The following is a 27,370-nucleotide window of genomic DNA, read 5'->3' as shown; positions in this document are numbered from 1 at the left end:
AGACAATAGACAATAGACAATAGGTGCAGGAGTAGGCCATTCAGCCCTTCGAGCCAGCACCGCCATTCAATGCGATCATGCTGATCACTCTCAATCAGTACCCCGTTCCTGCCTTCTCCCCATACCCCCTCACTCCGCTATCCTTAAGAGCTCTATCCAGCTCTCTCTTGAAAGCATCCAACGAACTGGCCTCCACTGCCTTCTGAGGCAGAGAATTCCATACCTTCACCACTCTCTGACTGAAAAAGTTCTTCCTCATCTCCGTTATTGATTTCTCTAACTTCAAGTAACCCTTGCATCTCCTTTCTCTCCGTCACTCTCACCCACCCTAGTTGTTGTACTGTCGCCCTGGTGAGTTTCATTGTCTGTAACTCGTTTTCACCTAGCCCACAGCTAACAATGGCCTGTTTCTTTTATCATTGTTACTTTTTTACACATCTTTCATTCATTTGTTCATTATCTCTCATTTCCTTTGCCCCTGACTCTCAGTCTGAACAATGTTCTCGACCCGAAACGGCACGCATTCCTTTTCTTCAGAGATGCTGTCTGCCCTGCTGAGTTACTCCAGCTTTTTGTGTCCACCTATTACTTGGCAGGCTTTTTCCTGCCTCTCCTCTCTTCCAGCTTTCTTACCCCACATCACAATCAGTCTGAAGAAGGTTCCTGATCCAATAAGTCACCTATCCATGTTCTCCAGAGATGCTACCTGACCTGCTGAGTTACTCCAGTACTTTGTGTTTTTATCTGGAAATAGGCCCTTTATCCTAGCAAGACCACACCAACCACCCTTTCAAACTAGCCTACGTTATCATACTTGGTTATCCACTCTACACACTGGGGGCAAATTACAGAATGTACAAATTACAGAATGTACAAAGAAGTGCTGAAGCTGGTCAATACACAAAAGGACATAAAGTGCTGTAGCAACTAAGCAGGTCAGGCAACATCTCTGGAGAATTGGATGTGACATTTTGGGTCGAGTTCCTTCTTTCACCTATCCATGCTCTCCAGAGGTGCTGCCTGCCCTATTGAGTTACTTCAGCAATCGTGTCCTTTTGGCAATTTACAAGGCCCAATTAATCTTCAAACACACACATCTTTAGGATGTGGGAGGAAATTGGTGCACCCAGAGGAAACCCACACAGTCACAGGGAGATCGTGCAAACTCCACACAGAAAGCATCCGAGGTCAGTATCGGACTCTGGCGCTGTGAGGCAACAGGTCTACCAGCTGCACCATTGTGGCACTCATCTGCAAATGTACCAACTTTGTCTTTTTGCAATCATATGCTGGGCCAGGGCATTGTTAAGATTGAAAATGTTCATGAATCCTCCTCCTCGTATTTGCCCACCATAATTTACAATCAGGTCTGCAGAGTTTTGATCTGATTTTGTTCTGAGATTGCTATTGCATGCTGTCTCCACTCTTTGGCAGACTTCTCTAACTTCAAGTAGCCCTTGCTTTCCCTCTCTCTCCATCCCCTCCCACTTCCCAGTTCTCCGACCAGTCTTACTGCCTCCGACTACAGTGTATGTCTGTACTGCGCACTCCCCTGTCCATTGTAACAACCACATATATGTGTGTAAGAAAGAACTGCAGATGCTTCTTTAAATCGAAGGTAGACACAAAATGCTGGAGTAACTCAGCAGTTCAGCCTGTCCCACTGAGTTACTCCAGCATTTTGTGTCTAATCACATATATATACTCTCAATGATATCCTGGGGACATTTTTGGTGAACTACACAATAGTAGTATAAGAAAATAACTGCAGATGCTGGTACAAATCGATTTATTCACAAAATGCTGGAGTAACTCAGCAGGTCAGGCAGCATCTCGGGAGAGAAGGAATGGGTGACGTTTCGGGTCGAGACCCTTCTTGTCTCGACCCGAAACGTCACCCATTCCTTCTCTCCCGAGATGCTGCCTGACCTGCTGAGTTACTCCAGCATTTTGTGAATACACAATAGTAGTGTTCTTTTGGTAATGTGGTATCAAAAACTTCCTTCATAATTCATTCAAAAGGCGATCTGAAGAATTTAGTCCAAAATGTGGAAGTTCTGGAACAAATCATATTTATTATACAAAGTAAGTATATTTTGGATGGATTATTGCAATATTATGTCTTACAGCACTTTACATTTGTATACCCTATGCCTGGCCTGTACTGAGCACAATAAATACATGAAGGTCCTCAACTTATCTGTTGTACGGTGCATGTACATTATACTGTTGTTAATATGTTTGTCTTGGCGTATGAAATGGAAGTATTAAGGATGCAATTTGTGTGGATTAATTTACTTCTCTCGAGTGTCTACCATAAGGATTTAATTCATACAATAATACCATCTAAACATTTTATTTGATTTCAGACAGATATTGCTGTAGTTGTATATATGATATACATGTATTTATATTATTCATTGTTAAAACAAAAGCCATTATTGATATACATTTTATATTTATTTTAGCAGAATCTCAATATACTTGCCGATTTAAACATCAAATGAAGTTTATGCTATTTTTTTTTTCATTTACAAATTTTAATGCACTACAACCCACCTGATCAAAAACTGAAGGATTTATTCTGGGAACATGATTTCAAGACAAAACAAACTCCATTTACAACTTGAAGGATGTCAAATTTCTCAATGTTACACACATAAATTTATACTTTAGAAACATTAAGCGTGCTTAATAAATTATATATATATATAATATATAATCTATATAAAAGTATTGTTGGATTTGCAATACAGCTTAGATAGTCTATCACAATATCATAAACGTTATTCTTAGAATAGGAGGAAGAGTACAATGTAGTTTGTTCTTTATGAACTTAAAAGCAGCTTAGGTGCTGTACAGCAGCATAGAGCATTGCTTGGTTAGTATATATGCATTGCAATTTCATGCTTTCATTCAAATTTAACATAAATACATCTGGTTTCAAATCAATTTTTAATCACAAACATTTAGAATGAAAATAAAATTATACTTGAGAGTTTCTGAGAAACGGGTCAATGATATCCAATCTTTCTCATGCGATGAAATTGATGATGGAATGTTCATAGATATGTAGACCAATATATAATATTAAAAAAGAGGAAACAGAATGGAAACAAAGCTCTTGCATAGAGGTCGATCCGCTTGGCTTCAGATGGGATGATAGGTTTTGGAGGTGGAGGCTTCTTATTATTTTTTAACTGAAGCTTCCCAAGGCCGTTGTTAACCTGAATAGGTTTTCCATAGCAGTCATAGTTAGACAATTCAAAGTCACGGGGCAAGCTTCCGACAATGCTGAAGTCATTGGATCTCAGGTCAGATTTCGAAGTGCAAACCTTTTTGCACCTTGTTTCAGCGACCTAGCAAAACACAGAATGTAACTGTACATGTTTGGCAACAATGCAACCGAGATCACCATCACCATCAAGACACAAGGAACTATGGATGTCGCTTTACAAAAGAAAATCACCCCAAATCATAATTCTTAGAACATAACATTTTATACAATTCACAAAATGATGCCTTCGTTTAAATAATAATAGTGGTGCAGTACACTCGCATACCAACATGTGGCGCCACAGGGTAGGAAAATACAGTAACCATTCACAGCCAGGCCGTGTCTGTCACAGCCTGGTTGTTTGGAAACTATGGAGCAATTGAAGCTTACAGCTTCAAGCTTTCTAAAATGTTGTGTTTTAAGGAGACACAACTACTTTTTACTTTCTCTTTACAAATTTGAGCAAAAGTTTTAGATAGTTTCTTGAAAAATCTAATAAAAACATTAAATTTCTTGCAAATGATGGGTTTTATTTGGGACAATTTCTTTTTGGAGACGATGCAAATATTGAGCCAAGTATTTAAAAAAGTTATTGTAATAAACAGCGGAATTCATTTCCCACAAACTTCATATCAAGAAACAAATCGGAATGTCCTTGCAAACACTATTGAACCACTTAATGTATAAAACATTCAATTTTCATGACAAAAGCTTAGAAGGTGCAATATTGCATAGGTTCAGAGGAAAGGAAATTGCAAACACAGCAAATTATAGAAATGAGGATCTGCAGATTGTGATCTTGTATCAGAATGGAAATCTGGTCATTAGATCACGAACAACCTAATATAAAAAGATACAATGCTGAAAACCATAACTTAGATAGTTTAACTTCCAGCCAACTTTCTTCATAGCAATTATTGGCCTTTTTTAAAGGTCATTTTTAAAATTAAACTTACTTGATAATTTACATTAATTTAATGGAACCATAAAACATCCATGTGATTGTTTTTGACAGATGATATTTCGGGTCAGGACCCTTTTTTAGATTTCAGAAAGATTTCAGAAGGATCACGATCAGTTTAAGAAGTCTCCCGACCCGAAATGTTGCCTGTCCATTCCCTCCACAGATGCTGTCTGTCAGCTGAGTTCCTCCAGCCCTTTGTGTTGTGGTCAAGATTCCAACATCTGCAGTTCCTTGTGTCTGGAATTTACGATTGCACAATTTGCTCTGATTTTAGCAATGAAGTATCTGATTGTTGGGCTATTTTGGTTTTAGCTACTCATAAGATCAGAAGTGATAGGAGTAGAATTTGGCAATTTGGCCCATCAAGTCTACACCATTCAACCATGACCAATCTATCTCCCTCTCCCTCCTAACCCCATTCTCCTGCCTATCCCCATAACCTCTGACACCCGTACTAATCACGTCTATCCATCTCTGCCTTAAATATAACCACTAACTTGGCCTCCACAGCCTTCTGTGGCAAAGAATTCCACAGATTCACCACCCTCTGACTGAGTAAATTTCTCCTCATCTCCTTACTAAAAGAACGTCCTTTAATTCTGAGCCTATAACCTCTCGTCTTAGACTCTCCCACTAATGGAAACATCCTCTCCATATCCACTCAGTCCAAGCCTCCAGATATACTGCGGATATAAGACATTGTCAAGAGGTATATTGAGTCAGTGTTTTCAGGACAGGTAGGGAATGACAATCTAGCTGACTGATCTGATGCAAGTGATAAGATCCAATGGCATGAGAGCTCTAATACGTCCAGAAGTTATTGTTCCAGGCGTACACTGGCCCTGTCTCCGAACGCTACCTCTGCTACATTGACAACTGCATTGGTGCTACCTCGTGCACCCATGCAGAACTCACTGACTTCATCAACTTCACCACTAATTTCCATCCTGCACTCAAATTAACATGGACCATCTTCGACATCTCCCTGCCATTTCTAGATCTCACCGTCTCCATCACAGAAAACAGACTATTGACCGACACCTACTACCAATCTACTGATTCCCATTGCTCTATTGACTACATTTCTTCCCACCCTGCTTCCTGTAATGACTCTATCCCCTACTCCCAAATCCTCCATCTATGCCGCATTTGCTCCCAGGATGGGGTGTTCCATACCAGGGCATCGGAGATATCCTCATTCTTTAGGAAACGAGGGTTCCCCTCTTTCATGAAAAATGAGGCTCTCACTAGGTTCTCCTCGATATCCCGCAGCTCTGCTCTTGCTCCCCCTTTTCCCATTCCTAACAAGGACAGAGTCCCCCTAGTCCTCACCTTCCACCCCATCAGCCGTCGCATATAGCATTTAATCCTCCAACATTTTCGCCACCTCCAATGGGATCCCACTACTGGCCACATCTTCCCATCTCCACCCCTTTCTGCTTTCCACAGAGACCGTTGCCTCCGCAACTCCCTCGTCACTTACAACTCAAACCACCCCCTCCCCAGGTACTTTCCCCTGCAAAGATGCAAAACCTGTCCCTTTACCTCCCCCCTCGACTCCATCCAAGGACCCAAACAGTCCTTCCAGATGAGCCAGAGGTTCCCTTGCACCTCCTCCAACCTCATCTACTGTATCCGCTATTCCAGGCTTCTCTACATCGGCAAAACCAAGCACAGGCTTGGCAATCGTTTCGCTGAACACCTCCGCTCAGTCCGTCTTAATCTACCTATCTCCCGGTGGCTCAGCACTTCAACTCCCCCTCCCATTCCCAATCTGACCTTTCTGTCTTGGGTCTCCTCCATTGTCAGAGTGAGGCCCAGAGCAAATTGGAGGAACAGCACCTCATATTTCGCTTGGGTAGTTTACACCGCAGCGGTATGAACATTGACCTCCAACTTCAGATAGCCCTTGCTTTCTCTTTCCATCCCCTCCCCCTTCCCAGTTCTCCCACTAGTCTTACTGTCTCCAACTACATTCTATCTTTGTCCCTCCCCCTCCCCTGACATCAGTCTGAAGAAGGGTCTCGAACCGAAACGTTACCTATTCCTTTTCTCCAGAGATGCTGCCTGACCCACTGAGTTACTCCAGCATTTTGTGTCTACCCCAGAAGTTGAAGCCGTCTCAGTTAAATATGCCTACCAGTCAAATAGTTCTGGAAAGCATCACACATGTTGTACTATAAGGACAGCCTAAGCAAGCTGTACTGTTCCTTCTGTCCTGGGGCTCCTCCACTGTCTGAGTGAGGCCCAACACAAATTGGAGGAACAGTACCTTATATTTCATTTGGGCAGCTTACAGCCCAGCGGTATGAATATTGATTTCCCTAACTTCAAATAACCCTTGCTTTCCTTCTCTCTCCGTCCTTCCCCCACCCTAGTTATCCGACTAGTTTCACTGTCCTCCTGATTCATTTTTCTGATTGCATGCTTCCTTGTCACTTTTCCCTCAGTTAACAATGAACCGTCATACATCTCCTTAGCATCTGCTTTGATCTGTTGTTTTTACTCCTTACCCTTCCATATCTCTAGTCACCCTCTCCCCTGACACTCAGTCTGAAAGAGGTTCTCGACCCAAAACGTCACCCATTCCTTCTCTCCAGATATGTTGTTGTCCCCGCTGAATTACTCCAGTATTTTGTGTCTATGTACTGGGTAACTGTTCTGCAAACATTAGCCACTTCCCCCCTATCCTTTAATATTTTAGAAAGAGTAAATATCAGATCAGGATCTTCAAATGAGTTCCACATATTTCAGTAAAACATTTGCATGCTTTCACTTGCCATTATCTAATTTCTATTGTTTTGCAGAGCAGGGAGAAGCAAACATCCGACCTGGGAGAAATAGATCGGGTAGATGCACAGAATCTCTTGCACAGAGTAGGGGAATCGAGGAGCAGAGGACTTAGGTTCAAGGTGATGCGGAAAAGATTTAATAGGAATCTGAGGGGTAACTTTTTCACACAAAGGGTGGTGGGTGTATGGAACAAGCTGCCAGAGGAGGTCGTTGAGACTGGGACTATCCCAAGGTTTAAGAAACAGTTAGACAGTTACATGGATAGGACAAGTTTGGAGGGATATGGACCAAGCGCAGGCAGGTGGGATTAGTGCAGCTGGGACATGTTGGCCGGTGTAGGCAGGGTGGGCCGAAGGGCCTATTTCAACACTGTATTACTCTATCACTCTATGATTGAAAATGTGTCCTGCCTCATTCGACTAGGATGTAATGTTTTGACCCCAAACAGAACCCTGGGGAAACTGATCACAATTTGTTCAGTTTAGCCACATGAGGCGGTGGAGGAGAAGAAATAGGATCCCCTTTTTGATCTAAACACAGTTATATCATTTCTAATCCCATCTTCACATTCATGTTCACTTAGAGTTTCCACCTCAAAAATCAAGGAATTGTTTTTAATATTTTAGCAATTCTACAGCTGCAGTTAGTAATTTTTTTCTGTATGTCCCCCAGTTGCTCTGTTATTCTGCTGCTTTTCCTTATTTTAACTCCATGGCTTTTCTGTGTTCCTTGATGAATTAACTTAATTGTCCCTCTTTCCAATTGCTTTCTAAAATCTCGCCATAACCTTTGCTTCTGCCCGACCTTTCTCTTCCCCAACATCCACCTGCCTAGCGGATGGTCTTAGTTAAATTTTCAATTTTGTCCTTTTATTCATCTTAAGTGACACTACAGTGCTTTCAATTTTATTAGAATACATTTTACAGGTCTCTGATGAGTGGTATTTTAGATCTTTCCCATTTCTTTCCAACTCACTGTTTGCTACTCGTGTTGTCTGTTTTATTTTCGCAAATTTTAATCTCAAACGCCAAAATCACTTCTTCTCCAGTCACATACTTCATTACACTTTTGTCATTTTCAATATTTATCCTAACGTTGTATATATTACAAATCATGTTTGCTGAGGTGCTCTCTTATTTGTCCTTCTGTTGTCTGCTCCATCAGGTTTCCCATGACTAGATCCATATTGAATATTCTTTCCCAAGGGAGGTGGACCTGTACTAGATGGAAAGTAGTCCCATAGATTCTCCACTCCATTGCCTTTACTTCACTTGCGAATTTATCTCAAAGTAGATGAAATCATTAAAATCTTATAGTTGCCATTTCATTAAATTTGTTGTTGTTTTTTCACTCCACCTCCTTTCCACAATTGGTCTGTGGTCTGTGAACGACCTCTTTTTATGTTTTTACATTTTTAATTGACATAAATAATTCCCTGCTTCACTTATAGCAGTGTTTGTTTTTCTTGCTACTTTTCTGCTCCCTCTAATAAGATCAGCCAGCAACTTTCCTTTCACTCTTTCAAAATGCATTACAATCTTCCAATATTTTATCCTGATTTTTCTGCAGCCAGATGACAGTAATCCCACCAAATCAAGTCTTAGTAAGAAATTATCCCTTCCTGTTCCCCTGTTTTATTAAAGTCACTTTGTACATTGCAGTAAGCAGAGTTTAACTCGAATTTTATGAGTAGCACCTCTTGGAAATTGGTTTGGTTAGTTTTTGGAGGATTAAAAAGAGTTGCATGATAGACCCATGCCAACTTGGGTCCCGCTGAAAAGACCAGATGTCAGCTCCTGACATTATACACCTGATGCCAAATGCTTATTGCAATTTAACTGCCATGGGTCCTATTGCTGCACTGCGAAGTTCATTCATCTCCCAGCAGTCAGATCAGGGTTTCAGCCCTATGCCAGGGTAACCAGGACACCAACTAAAGCTGCCACAGATTGCAAGAGGTGATGTACATCTGGCCCACAGAAGGGCACATCCTGAACAATGGAATGATTAAATATCAAGGCATCACAAGATACCATAAGATGGGTTGACAGCACAACCAGATATTATTAATTTACACTATGCCAAACTAATACACATTCACACACACACACACTCACACACACAAAACCTGATACTAAAGTCTCCCGTGGTCTGTCTCACTTTCTCTTTTTCAGAGAGCCACTACTTGACATTGGCATTTACATTGTTTCATCTCCTTATTCCAGACCAAGGCTAATAAAAATCACATGGAGGCCACCAGAATGGATGAAGCCCCGTTTGTGTTCATTATCTTAAGAATTGAGGAAACTATCCTCCTCCTGGGCAAAGGGCCACAGAGGCCCAATCAAAATAATGAGGTTGCCAGAGATGTACAATACATGCATGCCTAACCTCCTCGTCGATCGCAACTGTATATGAAGGACCTGTTCAGAAAAACATTCTGCGGATTATGCATTGGTCCATTCCTTCATTTTAAGCCATGGACCCTCCTTACATGTGCAGCTCATATAGTTTTACTCTTTGCACCTCTCTTTGTAGGAGAGGTCGTCAGCATCACCAACAAGGAAGATCAGGAGGGGGAAAAAAGCAGCGGGAAGGAGAGCAGGTTGCGGAAAATGATGGAAACAATCGCAATGCGTTATTTTACCCGACATGGCAACACATTACTTCAGATCATGGTAGTATAGGGATGAGCATAGCAGGTTCAAAGGACACATGCATGGGGAGAGGCATCAGGCTGCAGGCTGGCAGGAGACAAAGATAACCTGGTGTGAGAACAATCCAGAGAAGGAGTGGAGTGTCCCCATCTACATCGCCCAAGAAGACTCACACAAAGACTACAAGCAGGTTGTGTGGGGTTGAAGGATAATTGGCTGCCTCAAATTACCTCCCAGGTCTGGGGCAGTGTGGGAGAAGAAAATGCAATTAGTGTCAATTGGAGTGCAGACACAATGGGCTGAAAGATTGTGCTGTATGACTCTTGGAGATCTGCCTTTCTTCGGGTGGCACTGTGGAGCAACTGACAGAGTTGCTGCCTCAGAGCACTGGTGATCAAACTCCATGTGCCGTTGAGAGGAGTTTGCTTGTTCATTACGTCATAAGTAATAGGAGTAGAATTAGGCCATTCAGCCCATCAAGTCTACTCCGCCATTCAATTCTACAAACCTGTATGTCTTTGGACTGCGGGAGGAAACTAGAGCACATGGAGAAAACCCATCCCGTCACAGGGAGAACATGCAAACTCCAAACAGACAGAGCCCATAGTCAGGATGAAACCCTGGTCTCTGGCGCTGTAAGGCAGCAGATCTACCGCTGCACCTCTGTGCTGCCCTTTGTCTGCGGCCCTTTGAGCTGTAGGGAAGAATGGGTTGCAGTGAAATAGGCAGGGGAATAGGTGTGCCCTGAGAGGGGCATAGACTCAATGGGGTGAATACTATGAGAAAATATGAAATGGCGTCAGGTCCGCCTGACCGAATGCTGGAGATAAGAGGTGGGAGGAGTCCGATCCTTGCATCTCACAGAAGGTTGTGCGGAGCAAGGAGAACATAACACTCGCTCTGGAGGTGAAACAACCTTCTGTGCAAGGTCTGGCAATCAGCCAGTCACATAGTCAATCCTGAGTCAGGACGGAGTCCACCTTTGTCTCATCACAGCTTTACCGAGATTCATTTAGAACGGAGATGAGGAAAAACTTTTTCAGTCAGAGAGTTGTGAATCTGTGGAATTCTCTGCCTCAGAAGGCAGTGGAGGCCAATTCTCTGAATGCATTCAAGAGAGAGCTAGATAGAGCTCTTAAGGTTAGCGGAGTCATGGGGTACGGGGAGAAGGCAGGAACGGGGTACTGATTGAGAATGATCAGCCATGATCACATTGAATGGCGGTGCTGGCTCGAAGGGCCGAATGGCCTACTCCTGCACCTATTGTCTATTGTCTATTGCCTATTGTTATGTTGTCATCCAGGAACTGGTTGCTGCTCTTCAGGAACTTTAAGTTCTAATCTAGTTTATTGTCACATGTACCGAGGTACAGTGAGAAAGATTTTATTGTCCCTCTAATTTAGCATCCAATTCCCACCGAGACCACTCCCACCGCAACTCTTTGGTTCACTCATCGCTTCCCATTCATCCTGCCCACTCCCCGGTACTTTCGGTACTTTCCACTCCAACCGCAGGAGATATAACACCTATCCCTAAACCTCCTCCCTTACCTCCATCCAGGGATCATAGCAAATGTTCCAGATGAGATGGAGGTTCACAAGCACCTCTTCAAACCTCCTCTATTGCATTCAGTGCTCCTGATGTGGGCTCATATATATATAGACGAGATCAAACGTAGACTGGGCAACCATTTCACCGAACACTTGTGCTCAGTCTGCCATTCCCATAACATCGTTTCTGAGCTGGACCTCCTCCATTGCCATCTTGAGACTAAATACAAACTGGAGGAACAGCATCACATGTTTGGCTTGGCTAGCTTACAACCCAACGGTAGGAATATTGAATTCTCCAATTTGAAGTAATAACCCCATTACACCCCTTCTCCCTTTCCCCTGCTCCCTCCTCCCACCTCGTTGCTCACTCCTTCCCTACTCCCCCACCCTGAACCTTTCCACCTATGTCCCTCCCTCTGGCTTCACATTTCACTCCTCTCCTTGTCTGGTACCCTTACGAGTCCTTTCCATCTGTGAATCAAACACCACTCCCCTCAACTGCTTCCACCTATCACTTGCCAAGCTTTGTCTCACCCCCGCCTCTTTTTTCCATCTTTCTCTCCCCCACTACTATGATCAGTCAGATGAATTGTTCCGACTCAAAACATCTCCTATCCATTCCCTCCACAGATACCTCCTGACCTAGTGAGTTACTCCAGCATTTTATGTTGGCTCAAGATTCCAGCATCTGCAATGATGCTTGAGAGTTCTTTTTGTGATTGTAAGCCTATAAACATGGTGCTCCACAGTTACAGGTTTCCAATAACATTTGCTGCTTGTTTTATACACTGATGATTTTGATCTGGCCATACAAAGTGTAATCAGCAAATTTGCAAATGTGATGAAACTTGGTTGGGCTGTCGATGGGAAGAAGGATTGTCTTAGGCAACAAGACAACATTAACAACTTGATTAGATGGGCAGAGCACCAGCAGTTGTAAAGTGATCCTGTTAAGGATGAGGTTGTGCATTTTCAGAGGGTAAATAGAGCTAGGGCATATGTAATGATTGGTAGGGCCCTAAGGACTATTGAATAAAGGGATTTTAGTGTAAAAGGCCAAGGAAGGTGAATGTGACAGCACAGGTAGACAAAGTGGTCAAGAAGGCAATTGGAAAAATATGCCTAGATCAAAGGGTGCATGGAATATAAGAGCTGAGAGGTATGGTACATCTGTACAAAACATTATTTAGACCATAATTAAAATACTGTGGGAAAATCTGGTAACCATCTTTGGAAAGGACATGAAGCCTTGGAGTTGAAATTAAGAGAGAGTTAGATAGAGCTCTGGGGGCCAGTGGAATCAAGGGATATGGGGAGAAGTTGGGCACAGGTTACTGATTGTGGATGATCAGCCAAGATCACAATGAATGACGGTGCTGGCTCGAAGGGCTGAATGGCCTCCTCCTGCACCTATTTTCTATGTTTCTATGAAATGGAGGAAACTCCACTATGTTGACTGTGATAGAACATTTCAGTTATGAGAGAAAGGATTGGCTTATTTTCCTTAGACGGAGGAGTTTTGGTGGGGGGGGGGATTTATGAGAGATACCAAAAAGTAGATAGGAAGAAATATTTCCCCATAGTAGTTATCCAAAACCAGGGGCATGGGTTTACAAGAAGTTCAGGAGATTTTGCATGGATCTGAGGAATAATTTTCTTTCACCCAGCGAGAGGTTGAAATGTAGAGCTTTCTAGAGAATGCACGTGGTAGAGGAAGACACTCTCATATTTTAAGATGTATCTTGAAAAGCATTTGTATTGCCAAAGTACAGGATGTTCCAAGCCAAGTGTTGGAAAATAGGATTAGCATGGGAAGGCACATTGTAGTCAGCATGGACATGTTGTGCCAAATGACAATAGTAAAATCTACTAATTTTTTATCATGCTACCTACTATTAAGTCTGCATAATTAATATACAGTACAAAAAGAAGAAGACCACTTACTGGACCGTATGTAATCTCCTGATAAGCTTTCATTCCAAAAATATCTGTTAATCATGACCTTTGCTTCTTACCACCAGCTGAGCCAAATTAGGGTCCAATTTTCCACCATCTCTTAGATCCTGAGGTTTTACACTTTCATGAACATTATGCTAAAACTTATCATGCTAACATTTATATAAACCACATTGGCCCTTCTTGTTATCTTCTCAAAAAAATTCAGTAAGTTAGTAGTCAGAAATGTCCTTCTACAACCTTTGCTGACTCCAATGGTTAACCTGTGACTCCAATGGTTAACCTGTGACTCCAATGGTTAACCTGTGACTCCAATGGTTAACCTGTGCCTTTTAAATGAATGCTTGTTCTGGCTTGAATTTTGCTCATGTTATTCCTTCCTCCCTTTTTTAAACAACATCACATCATTTGGAGTCATCTGCTTCTGTGATGCCACTCCTACATACCATATCTTGGATTAGCTTTGTGATCTTGCTTTCCGTATACACTATCAGGCTCACCTTAATGGTATGAATGCTCTGCTTCAGGGCAAGAAACAACTTGTTTCTGACCTCACTGAGAAAGTCATGTTTTTTCAGACTAATCTGAAACTTTTCCAAAAACAACTGCGTTCTATATAGTCACAATTCCACCTGCCGCCAGATATTTTCTCCAACAAAATAGAGACGTTTCTGCATCCATTTGGACAACAATACTCAAAACCTAGCTGGGAGATATTAAAAAACTCAAATTCTTTACTAAACAATTTACCCTCATCTCAGGGGCAGGGAATCTATTTTTTCTCGAACTTATTAATGTGCAATGTTTTGATTCACTATGCAGCAAATATTTCAAACGAAGTCTGCTTAAATTCTTCCATTGTCCTGATCTTTAAAAGTTTCTGAAAATACAAAGAAAAAACACGTGGAGGGTAAAGTCATGGGTATCACAAGCCCAACTCTATGACAGAAGATCCCAAGAACAAACAAGCACAGTGGGTGAAAGCATCCCCCCACGGTCTCAATAAATTGACTTTTGTTACTTAAAAAAAAATAATTACCTAATAAACATGAATAAATGCACTCCCCCCACCCTGGGAGGACCAGTGGGAGGACCGGCAGCCGTCCCGGCGTACCCTGTGCCTGACCTTCCTCCCGTGGTGCAGCGCGGCGGCAGAGGGTCCAACAAAATGGCCGTCACTGCCATTCGCCGCCCTTCCCCGCCGCTTCCCGCCGTTCGCCCAGGAACGACTCCACGGATAAGGCTTGACGGGCCCGCAGGATCGTCAGCAGGAGGAGGGTTGCCCGGCCTGCAGAAGAGGCTCACAGGAGAGATTTGGACCCAATGGGTCCACGCCCATCTAGTATCCTTCTCAACCTTTCCTATCCATGTACCTGTTCAAGTACCTTAATGGCATGAAATGATCTGAGGAGCTGACCCAGAGGAAGAAATGTGGTCTGGGGCCTATCAGCCATGATCATATTAGCTCCTGGGGCCAGGCGGTCTATTGTCTTGCGTTCTTATATCTTAAATAGATAGACTGTTATTCTGAAAACAAGCTCTCTAATATTAAATGCCTCCAGAAGTAGAAACAATCTTGCACTAATTATCTTGTTAAGATCCCTCAGAAGTCAGCTATATTTCAGAAAAAACCCATCTTTACTTTGTTTTCATAGAAAGAACACGAATCCTGCCAAATATATTACAGAATGAGAAATAGGTTATGAAGGAACCAAAAGAAATAAATCCAAAGAAAAATACCAGAGGGGTGGGTAAGATTGAAAGATAATGAAAACCAAAAACCTGATGATCTATGTCCCGAAGATTTGAAAGTGTATGCTCTGCTTAACATCATGGTTACCAAAGTTGTGCTTGATTTTAAAACTGCTCCTGTGGATTGGAGAGTAGCAAACATAACCCCACTACTTAAGTCAGGAGGGAAAGAGAAAACAAGGAACTATCGACTTGTTAGCCTAAGATCAATGTTAAGGAAAATGCTGGAATACGAATTGAAGGGTGGAATAACAAAACACCTTGAAAGGAACAATACAATTGAGCAGTAAAAAATAAACGGCTGAAGGAACTCACATTGCATCCATGGAGAGAAATGGACAGATGGTGTTTCAGGTTGGGACTCATCTTCAAACATGGATTGTTTTCTTTGCATTGTCAAAGGTTGAGGGGAGACTTGATAGAAGTATATAAAATTATGAGAGGCACAGATAAGGTAGATAAAGTCAAACAAAGACGTATAGGTATGTAGGTTAATTGACTGGGTAAATGTAAAAATTGTCCCTAGTGTGAGTAGGATAGTGTTGGTGTCCGGGGATCACTGGGCGGTGCGGACTTGGTGGGCCGAAAAGGCCTGTTTCCGCGCTGTATCTGAAATATGAAATAATAAATAAAATAAATATGAAATAAAGCTTTTCCAAGGGTGTAAATGGCAAAGACTAGAGGGCATGGCTTTAAGGTGAGAGGAGCAAAGTTTAAAGGAGATGTAGGGGAGACAAATTATTTACACAGTGGGTGGTGGGTGCCTGGAAGACGCTGCCAGGGATGGTGATGGAGGCAGACGCAGTGGTAGAATTTAAAAGGCTTTAGATAGGCACATGGATATGCAGAGAATGGAGGAACGTGAATCACGTGCACGCAGAGGAGATTAGTTTATCATCACAACTTGTTCAACACAGATTTACAGACCTGTTCTTGTGCTGTACTGTTCTATGTTCACCACTTAGTCGCTTCTTCAGATTGCTGCTGATTTCCTCCAGTAGTTTTTTTTTAAAGTTCAAGATTCCTGCATTTGCAGTCTCTTGTGAATTGGGAAACATGGATTCATGAAGGAAAATTGTGTTTGTCAAAGCTGTTGGAACTCTTTAAGGGCAGGACTAAATGAGTAGATAATGGCGGGGGGAGGGGGTGAGGGACGAGAAGTGAATGTTTTGGCATTTTAGATTTTTGGGAGGCTTTTGATGAGGTCCTGTACAGGAAATTTATTTAATAAGGTTAGTGCATGTGGAATTAGTGGGAATGTACGAATATAGATTTTGAATTAGTTATTGGACAGAAAGCAAACAATGGGAATAATCAGATCCTTCTTTGGTGTGTGGGGTGTGTAGGGAACCTTAGCTATTTACAGGCTACGTCAGTAAGTTGCCTGAGGGGATGATGAAACTTCATGTTTCCAATTTTGCTGCTGATACTAAATCTGGATTATGGATGTGAAAGGACATGTATCGGCTTCAAAGGGATGTGGACAAAGTGAGTGAAAGTGGAGAAAACATGGCAAATGGAATATAATGTTCAAATATAGGAGGCCATCCACTTTGGTGTACTATACAGAAAGACTGAGTATTTAAGATAGACACAAAGTGTTGGAGCAATAGTGGATCAGGCAGCATCTCTGGAGAAGAAGGATGGACAACATTGCCTGACCACCAATACTTTGTGTCTATCTTAGGTATAAACCAGCATCTGCAGTTCATTGTTTCGACAAGACTGAGTATTTATTCAACAGTAAGGGATTAGGCAGCGTTGAAGTTCAAAGGGATCTGGGTACACATGTCACCAAAGGCTGCCGTGCAAGTAGGGCAAGTGATTTGGAGACATTTTAGCTTTTATTAAAAGAGTTTAATTAGAAGAGGTAGGCGGATGTATTGCAATTGTATTGGGTCTTAGTGAGACAGCATCTGGAGGATGTACAGTTTTGTTTCCTTATCTAATTCTGATCGAGAGAGTGCAGAGAATATTCACTAAACCGGTTCCAGAGGCGGCAGATTTGCCATGAGAGGAGAGATTGAATAATCTGGAAATGTATTTTTAGAATCTAGGAGAATGAGTGGAGATCAGAATACTTACACAATTTTCAAGAGCTGGATGGAGGAAGGATATTTCCCCTGTGAAAAGTTGAAGATCAGGGGCCACACATGAAGAATAAAGGATAGATTATTTGGGACAAAGATGAAGAGAAATTTCGACAATCAAAAGGGTGGTGCACCTTTTGGAAGTCTCTAACCCACATGGTTCAGTCATTGCCTTCTGACTATCTACCCTATTGGTGCTTCTCATAATTATAGATACTTCAATATTTCTTGATTGCTTACTTGAATAATTTATTTTGCACTTTGCTTTTCTTTACTCATCCTTTTGCTGATTTTTAAAACTTCCCAAATGCATTCTAAGGGTGGCACTGTGGTACACCGGTAGAGTTGCTGCCTTACAGTACTCGAGACCTGGGTTCGATCCTGATTGCGGAAGCTGTCTGTATGGGGTTTGTACGTTCTCCCTGTGACCGCGTGGGTTTTCTTCGGGTGTGCTGGTTTCCTACCATGCCACAAAGACGTGCAGGTTTGTAGGTTAATTGGCTTCTGTAAACCTGATCCAGGTTTGATCCTGCCTATGGAAGCTGTCTGTACAGAGTTTGTACATTCTCTCCGTGACTGTGTGGGTTTCCTCCGGGAGCTCCGGTTTCCTCCCACATTCGAAAGAGTACAGGTTTGCAAGTTAATTTGCTTCGGTAAGAATTCTAAATTGTTCCTTGTGTGTAGGATACTGCTAGTGTACAGGGATTGCTGGTTGGCGAGGACTCGCTGGGCCGAAGGGCCTGTTTCTGTATCTCTAAACTAAACTAAAGTAAACTAATCTTCTGGGTACCTACTAATGTGTAGATTTAGGCTTAGGTTACACCCACCAACCCCTCAATAGCCCCTGGGGCCTGGGTTTCCATGTTCCCCTGAACCTTGCTAAATTAGGTTTAGATTTAGGTTTAGATTTAGGTTTATTAATGTCATGTGTACCGAGGTACAGTGAATAGTTTTTTTGCGTCCGATCCAGTCAAATCAGATAATACAATCATAATACAGTACATAAATACAATCAAACCAAGCTCATAGACCATCAGAAGAGCAAAGGGAAAGAAATGGAGTAGAGAATATAGTTGTCAGCATGCTCAGAATATTGCCTTTCTTTCAATATTGGACACTATCCTTAAATTCCATAATTAGTCACAGATGGGTCAACCATTCCATAGTCTTTGCATCAGTAGAGTATATCTTTGTTGAAAATTACAAAGGATTTGCTGAAATGCACTTCAATGCATGTCTGCTGTCTTATTTCTTAATCGATTTCCCAGGCCTCTGTGATAATGCCTTTGCATATGTCATTATTCAAGTTAAAAACACCTGGTCCAAACCTAAATTTCTCCTTTTCAAAGTTGACTGTGAAATTCCAGCACGCACAATCACTCTCCCTCAGAGGATCCTTTTCTTTGTGATTAATAATAAATCCAGTCTCATTACATATGACCAGATCTAAACCAACTTACTCCTTTCTTGGTTCTGCAATGTATTGTTCGAAAAATGTATTCTGAATATTTTATCTGAAGTTGTTATCAAGGCTACTTCAGCTAACTTGGTTTGTCCAATCTGGAGAGTCATAGAGTGATACAGCATGGAAACAGGCCATTTGTCCCAACTTGCCCACATCGGCCAACATGTCCTCACTAAACTAGTCCTACCTGCCCGCATTTGGACCACATCCCTCCAAACCTGTCTTATGCATGCAACTAACTGTTTCTTAAATGTTTGGTTAGTCCCTGCCTCAACTACCTCCTCTGGCAGCTTGTTCCATATACCTACCACCCTTTGTGTGAACAAATTACCTCTCAGATTCCTATTAAATCGTTTTCACTTCACCTTAAACCTATGCCCTCTGATCCTCGATTCACCTACTCTGGGTAAGAGACTCTGTGCATCTACCCGATCTATTCCTCTCAAGATTTTATATACTATATGACTATTACAGTAAAATTTCTCCCATGTTCATGCTATCTATCGATTTATACTCTGGCCACTTCCACAAGTGACTTATTTTCCTTCATATTTACCTCCACTTAAACTGATTCTACATTTCATCCTCTAGATCATTCATACTGTACTGACCTCATCCTTTAATAACAGAGCTATCTGACTTTGGTTTCGCTTTCTACCTATCCAGAAATGTTAGGTAAGGGACAAGAGACTGCAGATGCTGGAACCTTGAGCAACAAAAACCAATCTGCTCCAGAAACACAGCGGATCAGGCAGCATCTGGGGAGGGAGATGAATAGTCAATATTTCGGGTCAAGATCCTTCCTCAACACTGACCAGCTGAGTTCCTTCAGCAGTGTTTTAAAAAAAATATTAAGTACTCTGCAATTTTCAGGTCCCAGCCTCATCACCTTGAAACCAAGTCCCTTTCTCGGATCATACTGTTTCATATATCATATACATACAGCCGGAAACAGGCCTTTTCGGCCCTCCAAGTCCGTGCCACCCAGTGATCCCCGTACATTAACACTATCCTACACCCACTAGGGACAATTTTTACCTTTTACCCGGCCAATTAACCTACATATACCTGTACGTCTTTGGAGTGTGGGAGGAAACCGAAGATCTCGGAGTAAAACCACGCAGGTCACGGGGAGAACGTACAAACTCCTTACAGTGCAGCACCCGTAGTCAGGATCGAACCTGAGTCTCCGGCGCTGCATTCGCTGTAAAGCAGCAACTCTACCGCTGCGCTACCGTGCCGCCCATACTGTTTGCAGACACAAGTAACAGCAGTTGAATTCTGTGTATATAAACAAAGAGCCTTTGATTTCAGATTTTTCCTATCTTTTTATACTCTGATTCTATTTGGAGGGATGTACTCCAAATTGGAGATCACCTCTCAATTCCTGTCACTTTGGCTATCATCCTTTTCACATGGCATTTTCATCCTTGCATGGCCCTTTCTACTTAATGTTGTAAGGTTCCCCTCGCCTAAACCTTCCCCTGAAAACAGTTCAAGAATCAGTTCAGAGGATGCATAGATTCTGCTACAAAGATTCAAATGAGGACGTTCATAGGCCAGGCTACAAAAAGAGGCATTTGGGGGATCTTGTTAGAAAGAATGTACTTAACATTAAGTAGGATGGAGGAGCATGGGGCAGCCCTGTCGATCAGCACACCTATAGAAACAGCCATGGTACGCTATCCACTAGCTGACATCTCAGCGTGCATTAAGTCACTCACATATTGGCTTACCACTGCTTGTGCTCCAGTGGATCATCAGGTGGCTGCCAAATTGGCTCTAGATACTACTGTTCAGAGGGTATCAAAAGCAGTGCAGCAATCTACTCTGGTCATGTCAACAGAAGGCATTCCGCAAGACCTTGGAGAGGCACAGCTATGTAGGTTGAGCCCAAATACAGGACTTCAGCTGCTGATGAGGAAAAAGCTTTTCCAGATATTCACTGAAGGCGTGGTGTGGTGGCACAGTGACACCGCGGTAGAGTTGCTGCCTTCCAGGACCAGAGACTTGGGTTCAACCCCGATTACGGGTGCTGTCTGTACGGAGTTTGCACGTTCCCCCTGTGACCGCGTGGGTTTTCTCAGGGTGCTCTGGTTTCCTCCCACATTCCAAAGAAATGCAGGTTTGTAGATTAGTCGGGCTCTGTAAATTGTCCCTGGTGTGTAGGCCAGAACTAGTGTATGGGTGCACACTTGATGGGCTAAAATAAACTAAACTAATTTAAAACTAAACTAAGCAGGAGGGGAGGCACCTCCTCTGGTATATTGATGGTACTATTAATGAAACAGAGATACGATCTCCTCAGCAAGTCATTTTAAAAAATCATCACCAATCACTCTCCACCCCACCCTTCCATCACTCATTTTCCTCTCAGTCTCGACAACCAGTCCCTCTACTCTAAAATCTGGAAGATGAAGTCCTTATTAACCAGCACATCTTCACTCCTCCCATGAGACACAATGAACTGCAGATGCTGGAATCTTGAGTGAAATGTAATGTAATGCTGAAGTAACTCCGCGGGTCAGTCAAGATCTGTGGAAGGAACAGACAAGAAAAGGATTCGGGTGGGTTCTGAAGAAGGCTCCTGACCCGAAATATCTCCTGTCTATTCCCTCCGCAGATGCTGACTGACCCACTGAGTTAGTCCTGCACTTTGTGTTTCACATCCCTTCCATGCCTGGCATGGATTAACTGAGAGATATACATTTCAGGAGCAGAATGGAGACTGGAATGGAAGATACCAAGTACATGATTACGCATCAGCAACTGTTGATGGCACATAAGGAGGAAGGCATTATCATCAATGGAAGAAGAAGCTAAGAATGTGCTACTCGGTGTTATTCATTGAAAAACCAATGGTTTCTGAGCATCAGGTGTTGCTGTGGGCATTGTGAATGACCTGGGACAGTTTGGTGCAGTTGGCAACTCAGCTGGAGAAGTTGACCAGCCGCATGAGCAGCACACTGGAGGATCCAGGTCCATATTGCAATTCCCCAGACTTATCCATTGCATATCTCAGTGGCAGACACTCCAAGGGAACACACTGCCTTCCACACTTATGTTAGAGGTTGCTACCATAGATTCCAGAGGTACCTGAACGGAGACATTTCTCACAGTCTTAACCAGCTGAGTGATCGTTAGGGGAAAACATTGTAATGATCGATACACAGTCACTGATCGCTATTTCCACTTTTCATCTGAGAGATGGTGGAGACTTTGATCCTTTGGTACAAATGATATTGGAAAGTCAGTGAGTGTAGTTCCAGGAAAGAGCTTCATAATTACCAAGTCCAAATATTATTACATCCTTTTAACACAAACAGAAATGGAGATTTGCATCTGAGATTTCCCAATTAGATACATAGTTTACTACATTATATGTATTATTACTTTTACTGATTACATTTGTGGTTTGCTTTAGAGATACAGCGTGGAAACAGGCGCTTTGGCCCTCCAAGGCCGCACTGACCAGTGATCACCCAGTACATTAGCACTATCATATGCAAAAGGGACAATTTTACAATTTTACCAAAGCCAGTCGATTTACAAACCTGCCAATAGACAATAGACAATGGACAATATAAGCAGGAGTAGGTCATTCGGCCCTTCGAGTCAGCACCGCCATTCAATGTGATCATGGCTGATCATTCATAATAAGTACCCCGTTCCTGCCCTCTCCCCATACCCTCTGACTCCGTGATCATTAACTCTCTCTTGAAAGCATCCAGAGAATTGGCCTCCACTGCCTTCTGAGGCAGATAATTCCACAGATTTACAACTCTGAGTGAAAAAGTTTTTTCTCATCTCCGTTCTAAATGGCCTACCCCTTATTCTTAAACTGTGGCCCCCGGCCCCCGTGACCGCGTGGATTTTCTCCAGGTGCTCCGGTTTACTCCCACAATGCCTTTGGGGCGAATGTCCAAACTCCGTACAGACAGCACCCGTAGTCAGGTTCGAACCTGGGTCTCCGGCGCTGTAAGGCAGCAACTCTACCGCTGCGCTGCTGAGCCGCGCTCAACACTTTGTCAAAGTATTTTTAGCAAATATGCTTTTGGCATAGATGTGCAATGAGTAAGAAGTTGGGTTGGACGAGAACATGATGTTGGGGCTGGATCAGTGTCATTTTGAGATTATAAAAAATAGCAACAGGGGGAAGCCATTCACCACTTTGAGTTTGCCCCAATAGGTTATGGCTGATGGAGACACAGAGACCCTTGCTGCTGGTCTTGAGCAAAAGAACAAACTGCTGGAGGAACTCAATGGATCAGTCGGCATTTGTGGAAGGAAATGGACTGATCAAAGACCATTTGTGGAAGGAAATGGACTGATCAAAGACCATTTCATTCATTCAATCAATCATTTGTGGAAGGAAATGGACTGATCAAAGACCATTTCATTCAATCATTTGTGGAAGGAAATGGACTGATCAAAGACCATTTCATGGACGTTGTTTAAATGTGCTGGATTATAAGGATTTAATTTTTCAGATTTTAGAGCAGAGGATTTTAGAGCGCTGGGACTGAGAGGAAATTGAGGGATAGTTGAAGTGGTGGGGAGGAGAATGATTGGTAATCATTTCTGGAGAAGGTCCATTTCCCTCCACAGATGCTGCCTCCTGACCCACTAGAGATCAGAGCTGGTTTTCATCATCTGCTTTCACGTCCTCAGCCAGTAACTCTTAATTCCTCCACCTCTCTCAGCTCTGAATACATAAAAGGGTACGACCTCCACAGTCTTTTGAGGCAAGGAATTGTAAAAATGCATCATCCTTTTCTCAGTTTGCAATGGACATTCTCATACTCATAGAGTCTTTGCCCGTTGGATCTAAGCAGAAACATCTTCCCAGCAGTTACTCCGGCAAGCCTCCTACGGATGCGATATTTCTCAAGAAGATTGTTTCTCACGGTTCTGAAAGTTACTTACTACAGACCTAGCCTCTTCAACCTTCCCCATAATTCAATCCCCCCATGCCCAGGGTCAACCCAATGAACCTTCACTCAACAGCCTCCAATGCTAATAACTCTTTCCTTGAAAAGAGGACCAGGATTATTCACAGTCCTCTTGAATGCTCAGATAAGTGCCTCACTGATGTCTTGCATAGTGTTGTATGTCATCCCCACTTTTATATTCTGACCCCCCCCCCCCCACTAAAATTAAAGCCAGCATTCCATTTGCCTTTCTCACAACTGCTGCACTTGTATGCCAGTATTCCATGTTTCGTGTGTGGGGATCCAAAATCCCTTTACAAGGCAGCTTTCTAAAGTCTTTCTCCATTTAAATGATAATCAATGTCATGCCTCATTCCACAGTGAACAACTTCATACTCTCTACGCTATACTATATTTGACACATTGTGTAGGAAGGAACTGCAGATGCCGGTTTAAACCGAAGATAGTCACAAAATGCCGGAGTAACTCAGCGGGACAGGCAGCATCTCTGGAGAGAAGGAATGGGTGACGTTTTGGGTTGAGACATCTTTCTCTGAAGAAGGGTCTTGACCTGAAACGTCACTATTCCTTCTATCCAAAGATGCTGCCTGTCCCGCTGAGTTACTCCAGCATTTTGTCTCTATATTTGACACGTTGGCAGTTTTTGTCAACACCTAGAAAATTTTGGAATACAACCATTGCACCCACTATCTAGAGAGCAAGTTCCTTTAGGTTCCTAGAATGCACACCTGCAGATCCTCTGGATTTCCATTATATAGCTAAAACTAATGGTGGTCAGGTAATAGTATCTGTCCTACATCATGGGGCTGTGTAAGTACGATATAAAAACGGCAGCAAAATGTGCGCAATGATGGAGGAAATGAGCAACAATCGTGGGCAACTGATGCCAGAACAAATAAAACAATTTTGATGCAGCAATGATCACTAGATATTAAACAGAGCCCCTCAAGACCACATTTATGAGGTATATATCAAACAAAAATTCTTACATTTCAATAAAGGAATACCATTCTCATATGGAAGAGGTAACATTATAAAACAGGTACACCTGTCTATCAATAACCTCACAGTTCAACCTTTGACTGAAGTAAGAACTAGATTTCTCTGTGTTACTGCAGGCTATCTTCATCGAACTCTAAGTTCAATCGACCGAACACTTCCTTTAAAAGGTTCCATAGTGTACTCAATTGATGCTATCATCTGAACATCAAAGGGAAGTTTGTATTGGTTACAGATGTGCATGCATTAATGATAACAGATGGCTGCATAAAACTTCTTTCCAATGGGCTTCAGGGTGCTGAAGTGTCTCTTGACAACATGACATGTGCCTTTTATAACAGATTCAATTTACTTTAGCAGATCTGAGATCAGAATATGTAAATATTCTGTCAAATGATATTCATTTCAGGTGCTGGGAACCTCATGCATAGTGCACTCACCAGACGCTAATACTACCCCACCATAGTGGAAGTTTACATGAGACTAACAGGAGGTAAGACATTGGATGAAGTGTAAAGCTTTTGCATTAATAATCTTAAAATCACTACTTATAATATTTACAAGAATCAATGATTACTGTGAGCCTCACTGTACATCTGCTGAAAATACAAGCTGGGATAATTTACGGGGAAATACTACTATGTAGTGATATCCTGAAATAACCTTCCTCAGAAAAAAAGAAACACGGTCATTAAAATATATAAAGGGCAATACAATTTGTTATGATAATGTCTTATTACATGATTTTACCAAAACAAAAACCTAACACTTAATTTAAAACATCTTGTTATGTGAATCATATGGCAAACAGTTAAATGAAAACAAACATGTGCAGGGAAGTCATTGAGTTTAATTGGATAAATCTGGATAAGAATGAAAGGTCTGCTTGAAGGCAAGTACACAACACAACCTGGTTTGACTACTGAATACTTCCATGAAAGTTTCAAAAAGAGTAAATGAGTGATTGTCACGCAGATGGTTTGACTGAAACATAGCAAATAGGTGCAGGAGTAGGCCATTCGGCCCTTCGAGCCAGCGCCGCCATTCAATATGATCATGGCTGATCCTCCAGAATCTGTACCCCGTTCCCTGCTTTCTCCCCATATCCCTTGATTCTGTTTGCTCTAAGAGCTATATCTAGCTCTCTCTTGAATACATCCAGTGAATTGGCCTCCACTGCCTTCTGTGGCAGAGAATTCCACAGATTCACAACTCTCTGGCAGAAAAAGTTTTTCTTCATCTCAGTCCTAAATGGCCTACCCCTTATTCATAAACTGAGACCCCTGGTTCTGGACTCCCCCAACGTGGGGAACATTTTTCCTGCATCTAACCTGTCCAATCTCTTAAGAATTGTACATGTTTCCATAAGATCCCCTCTCATCCTTCTAAATTCCAGTGAATATAAGCCCAGTCGATCCATTCTAAGACATTTGACCTTGAAATCAATGTTTTCTGTGACCTTCCCCAGTGCATAAGAACTTATTTAGTCAGAGGGTGATTCATCTGGGGCACTCATTGCCACAGAGGGATGTGGTGGCCAAGTCAGTGGGTATTTTTAACGCAGAGATAGACAAATTCTTGATTAGAACAGGTGTCAAGGGTTATGGGGAGCAGGCAGGAAAATTGGATTAGGAGGCAGAGATCAGTCATGATTGGATGGCAGAGTAGACTCTAATTCCACTCCTATAACTTGTGAACGTGCACATCCATTTCTCCCACTATTCTATCCTTCCTCCTACCCCCTCCTCTCCCATCCTGTCCCTTTCCACCTATATTCCTCTGTCTAGCTTCACATTTCACTCCTCTTCTCTCCTTCTTTCCTTATCTGAAACCCTTTTGTCCCTTTTTCATCGTGAGCCTTTGTCACTTATCCCACTTAACTGCCAATCTACCTGCCCTCATCTGTATCCACCTATCACTTGCCAGGCTCTGTCCTTCCCCATCCTCTCTTTCCCAGCTTTCTCTCTCCCCCCTACTGCTAGTCTACCACAATCAGCCTGAAGGATGGTCCTGACCCCAAATCCATTTCCCCCGCAGATGCTGCCTGACCTACTGAGTTACCACAGCATACTGTGTACTTTGTTTGCAGTTCGAAACGATTAGAAGATTGATAAAAATAATGCCGCTACACCCCTAAGAAATTCGTCTGAACCATCTTGGTAGAATTATAATAATTGAGATATTAGTTAAAGTGCTGGAGGTGTATCAGAACCAGTTCTTAATAGATCCTTTGTATCAAAATACTATTCCATAAATTCCAAGCAATGGAATCTATAGGTAAAGAATCAATAAACCATGATATAATCTGGTGGATAGATACAAAATGCTGGGGGAACTCAGCGGGACAGGCAGCATCTCTGGATAGAGGGAATGGGTGACGTTTCAGGTCGAGACCATTCTTCAGACCCTGGTAAACTGGCAACAAGGTAATGCATTTGTCAGCATCAGTTATCTTTTCAAAAACAACTATTCTGACAGATTAAGGACCTTCCTGAAGAAGACCAGCAAATAAGAAGCTAATACTTGAACGGTTGGGAAATACCTCTGAAACAACAATTGAGAATATTAAGATTTAGATTTTTTTAGATTTAGATTTAGAGATACAGCGCGGAAACAGGCCCTTCGGCCCACCGGGTCCGCGCCGCCCAGCGATCCCCGCACATTAACACTATCCTACACCCTAGAGACAATTTTTACATTTGCCCAGCCAATTAACCTACATACCTGTACGTCTTTGGAGTGTGGGAGGAAACCGAAGATGAAGGCCAACATTCCATTGGCTTTCTTCACTGCCTGCTGTACCTGCATGCTTCCTTTCAGTGACATGCACTAAGACACCCAGATCACGTTGTACGTCCCTTTTTCCTAACTTGACACCATTCAGATAATATTCAGTTCTATTGTTCTGTCTA

General features: G+C 42.4%; 1 protein-coding gene across 1 annotated transcript in view; it reads right to left on the bottom strand.

Annotated features, from left to right (window-relative positions):
* Nucleotides 1–2,340: 2,340 nt before the first annotated feature.
* Nucleotides 2,341–27,370, bottom strand: part of glrbb (glycine receptor, beta b) — a 122,472-nt gene continuing 97,442 nt past the window's right edge. The window contains exon 10 of the mRNA XM_078406513.1: nt 2,341–3,359. Coding sequence (XP_078262639.1) covers nt 3,063–3,359 — 297 coding nt within the window. The 3' untranslated portion in view covers nt 2,341–3,062. The remainder of the gene's footprint in view (nt 3,360–27,370) is intronic.

This window comes from Rhinoraja longicauda, chromosome 1 (genome assembly GCF_053455715.1).
Source record: "Rhinoraja longicauda isolate Sanriku21f chromosome 1, sRhiLon1.1, whole genome shotgun sequence".
Classification (NCBI taxonomy): Eukaryota; Metazoa; Chordata; class Chondrichthyes; order Rajiformes; family Arhynchobatidae; genus Rhinoraja; species Rhinoraja longicauda.
This window is presented reverse-complemented; position numbering and strand designations above follow the sequence as displayed.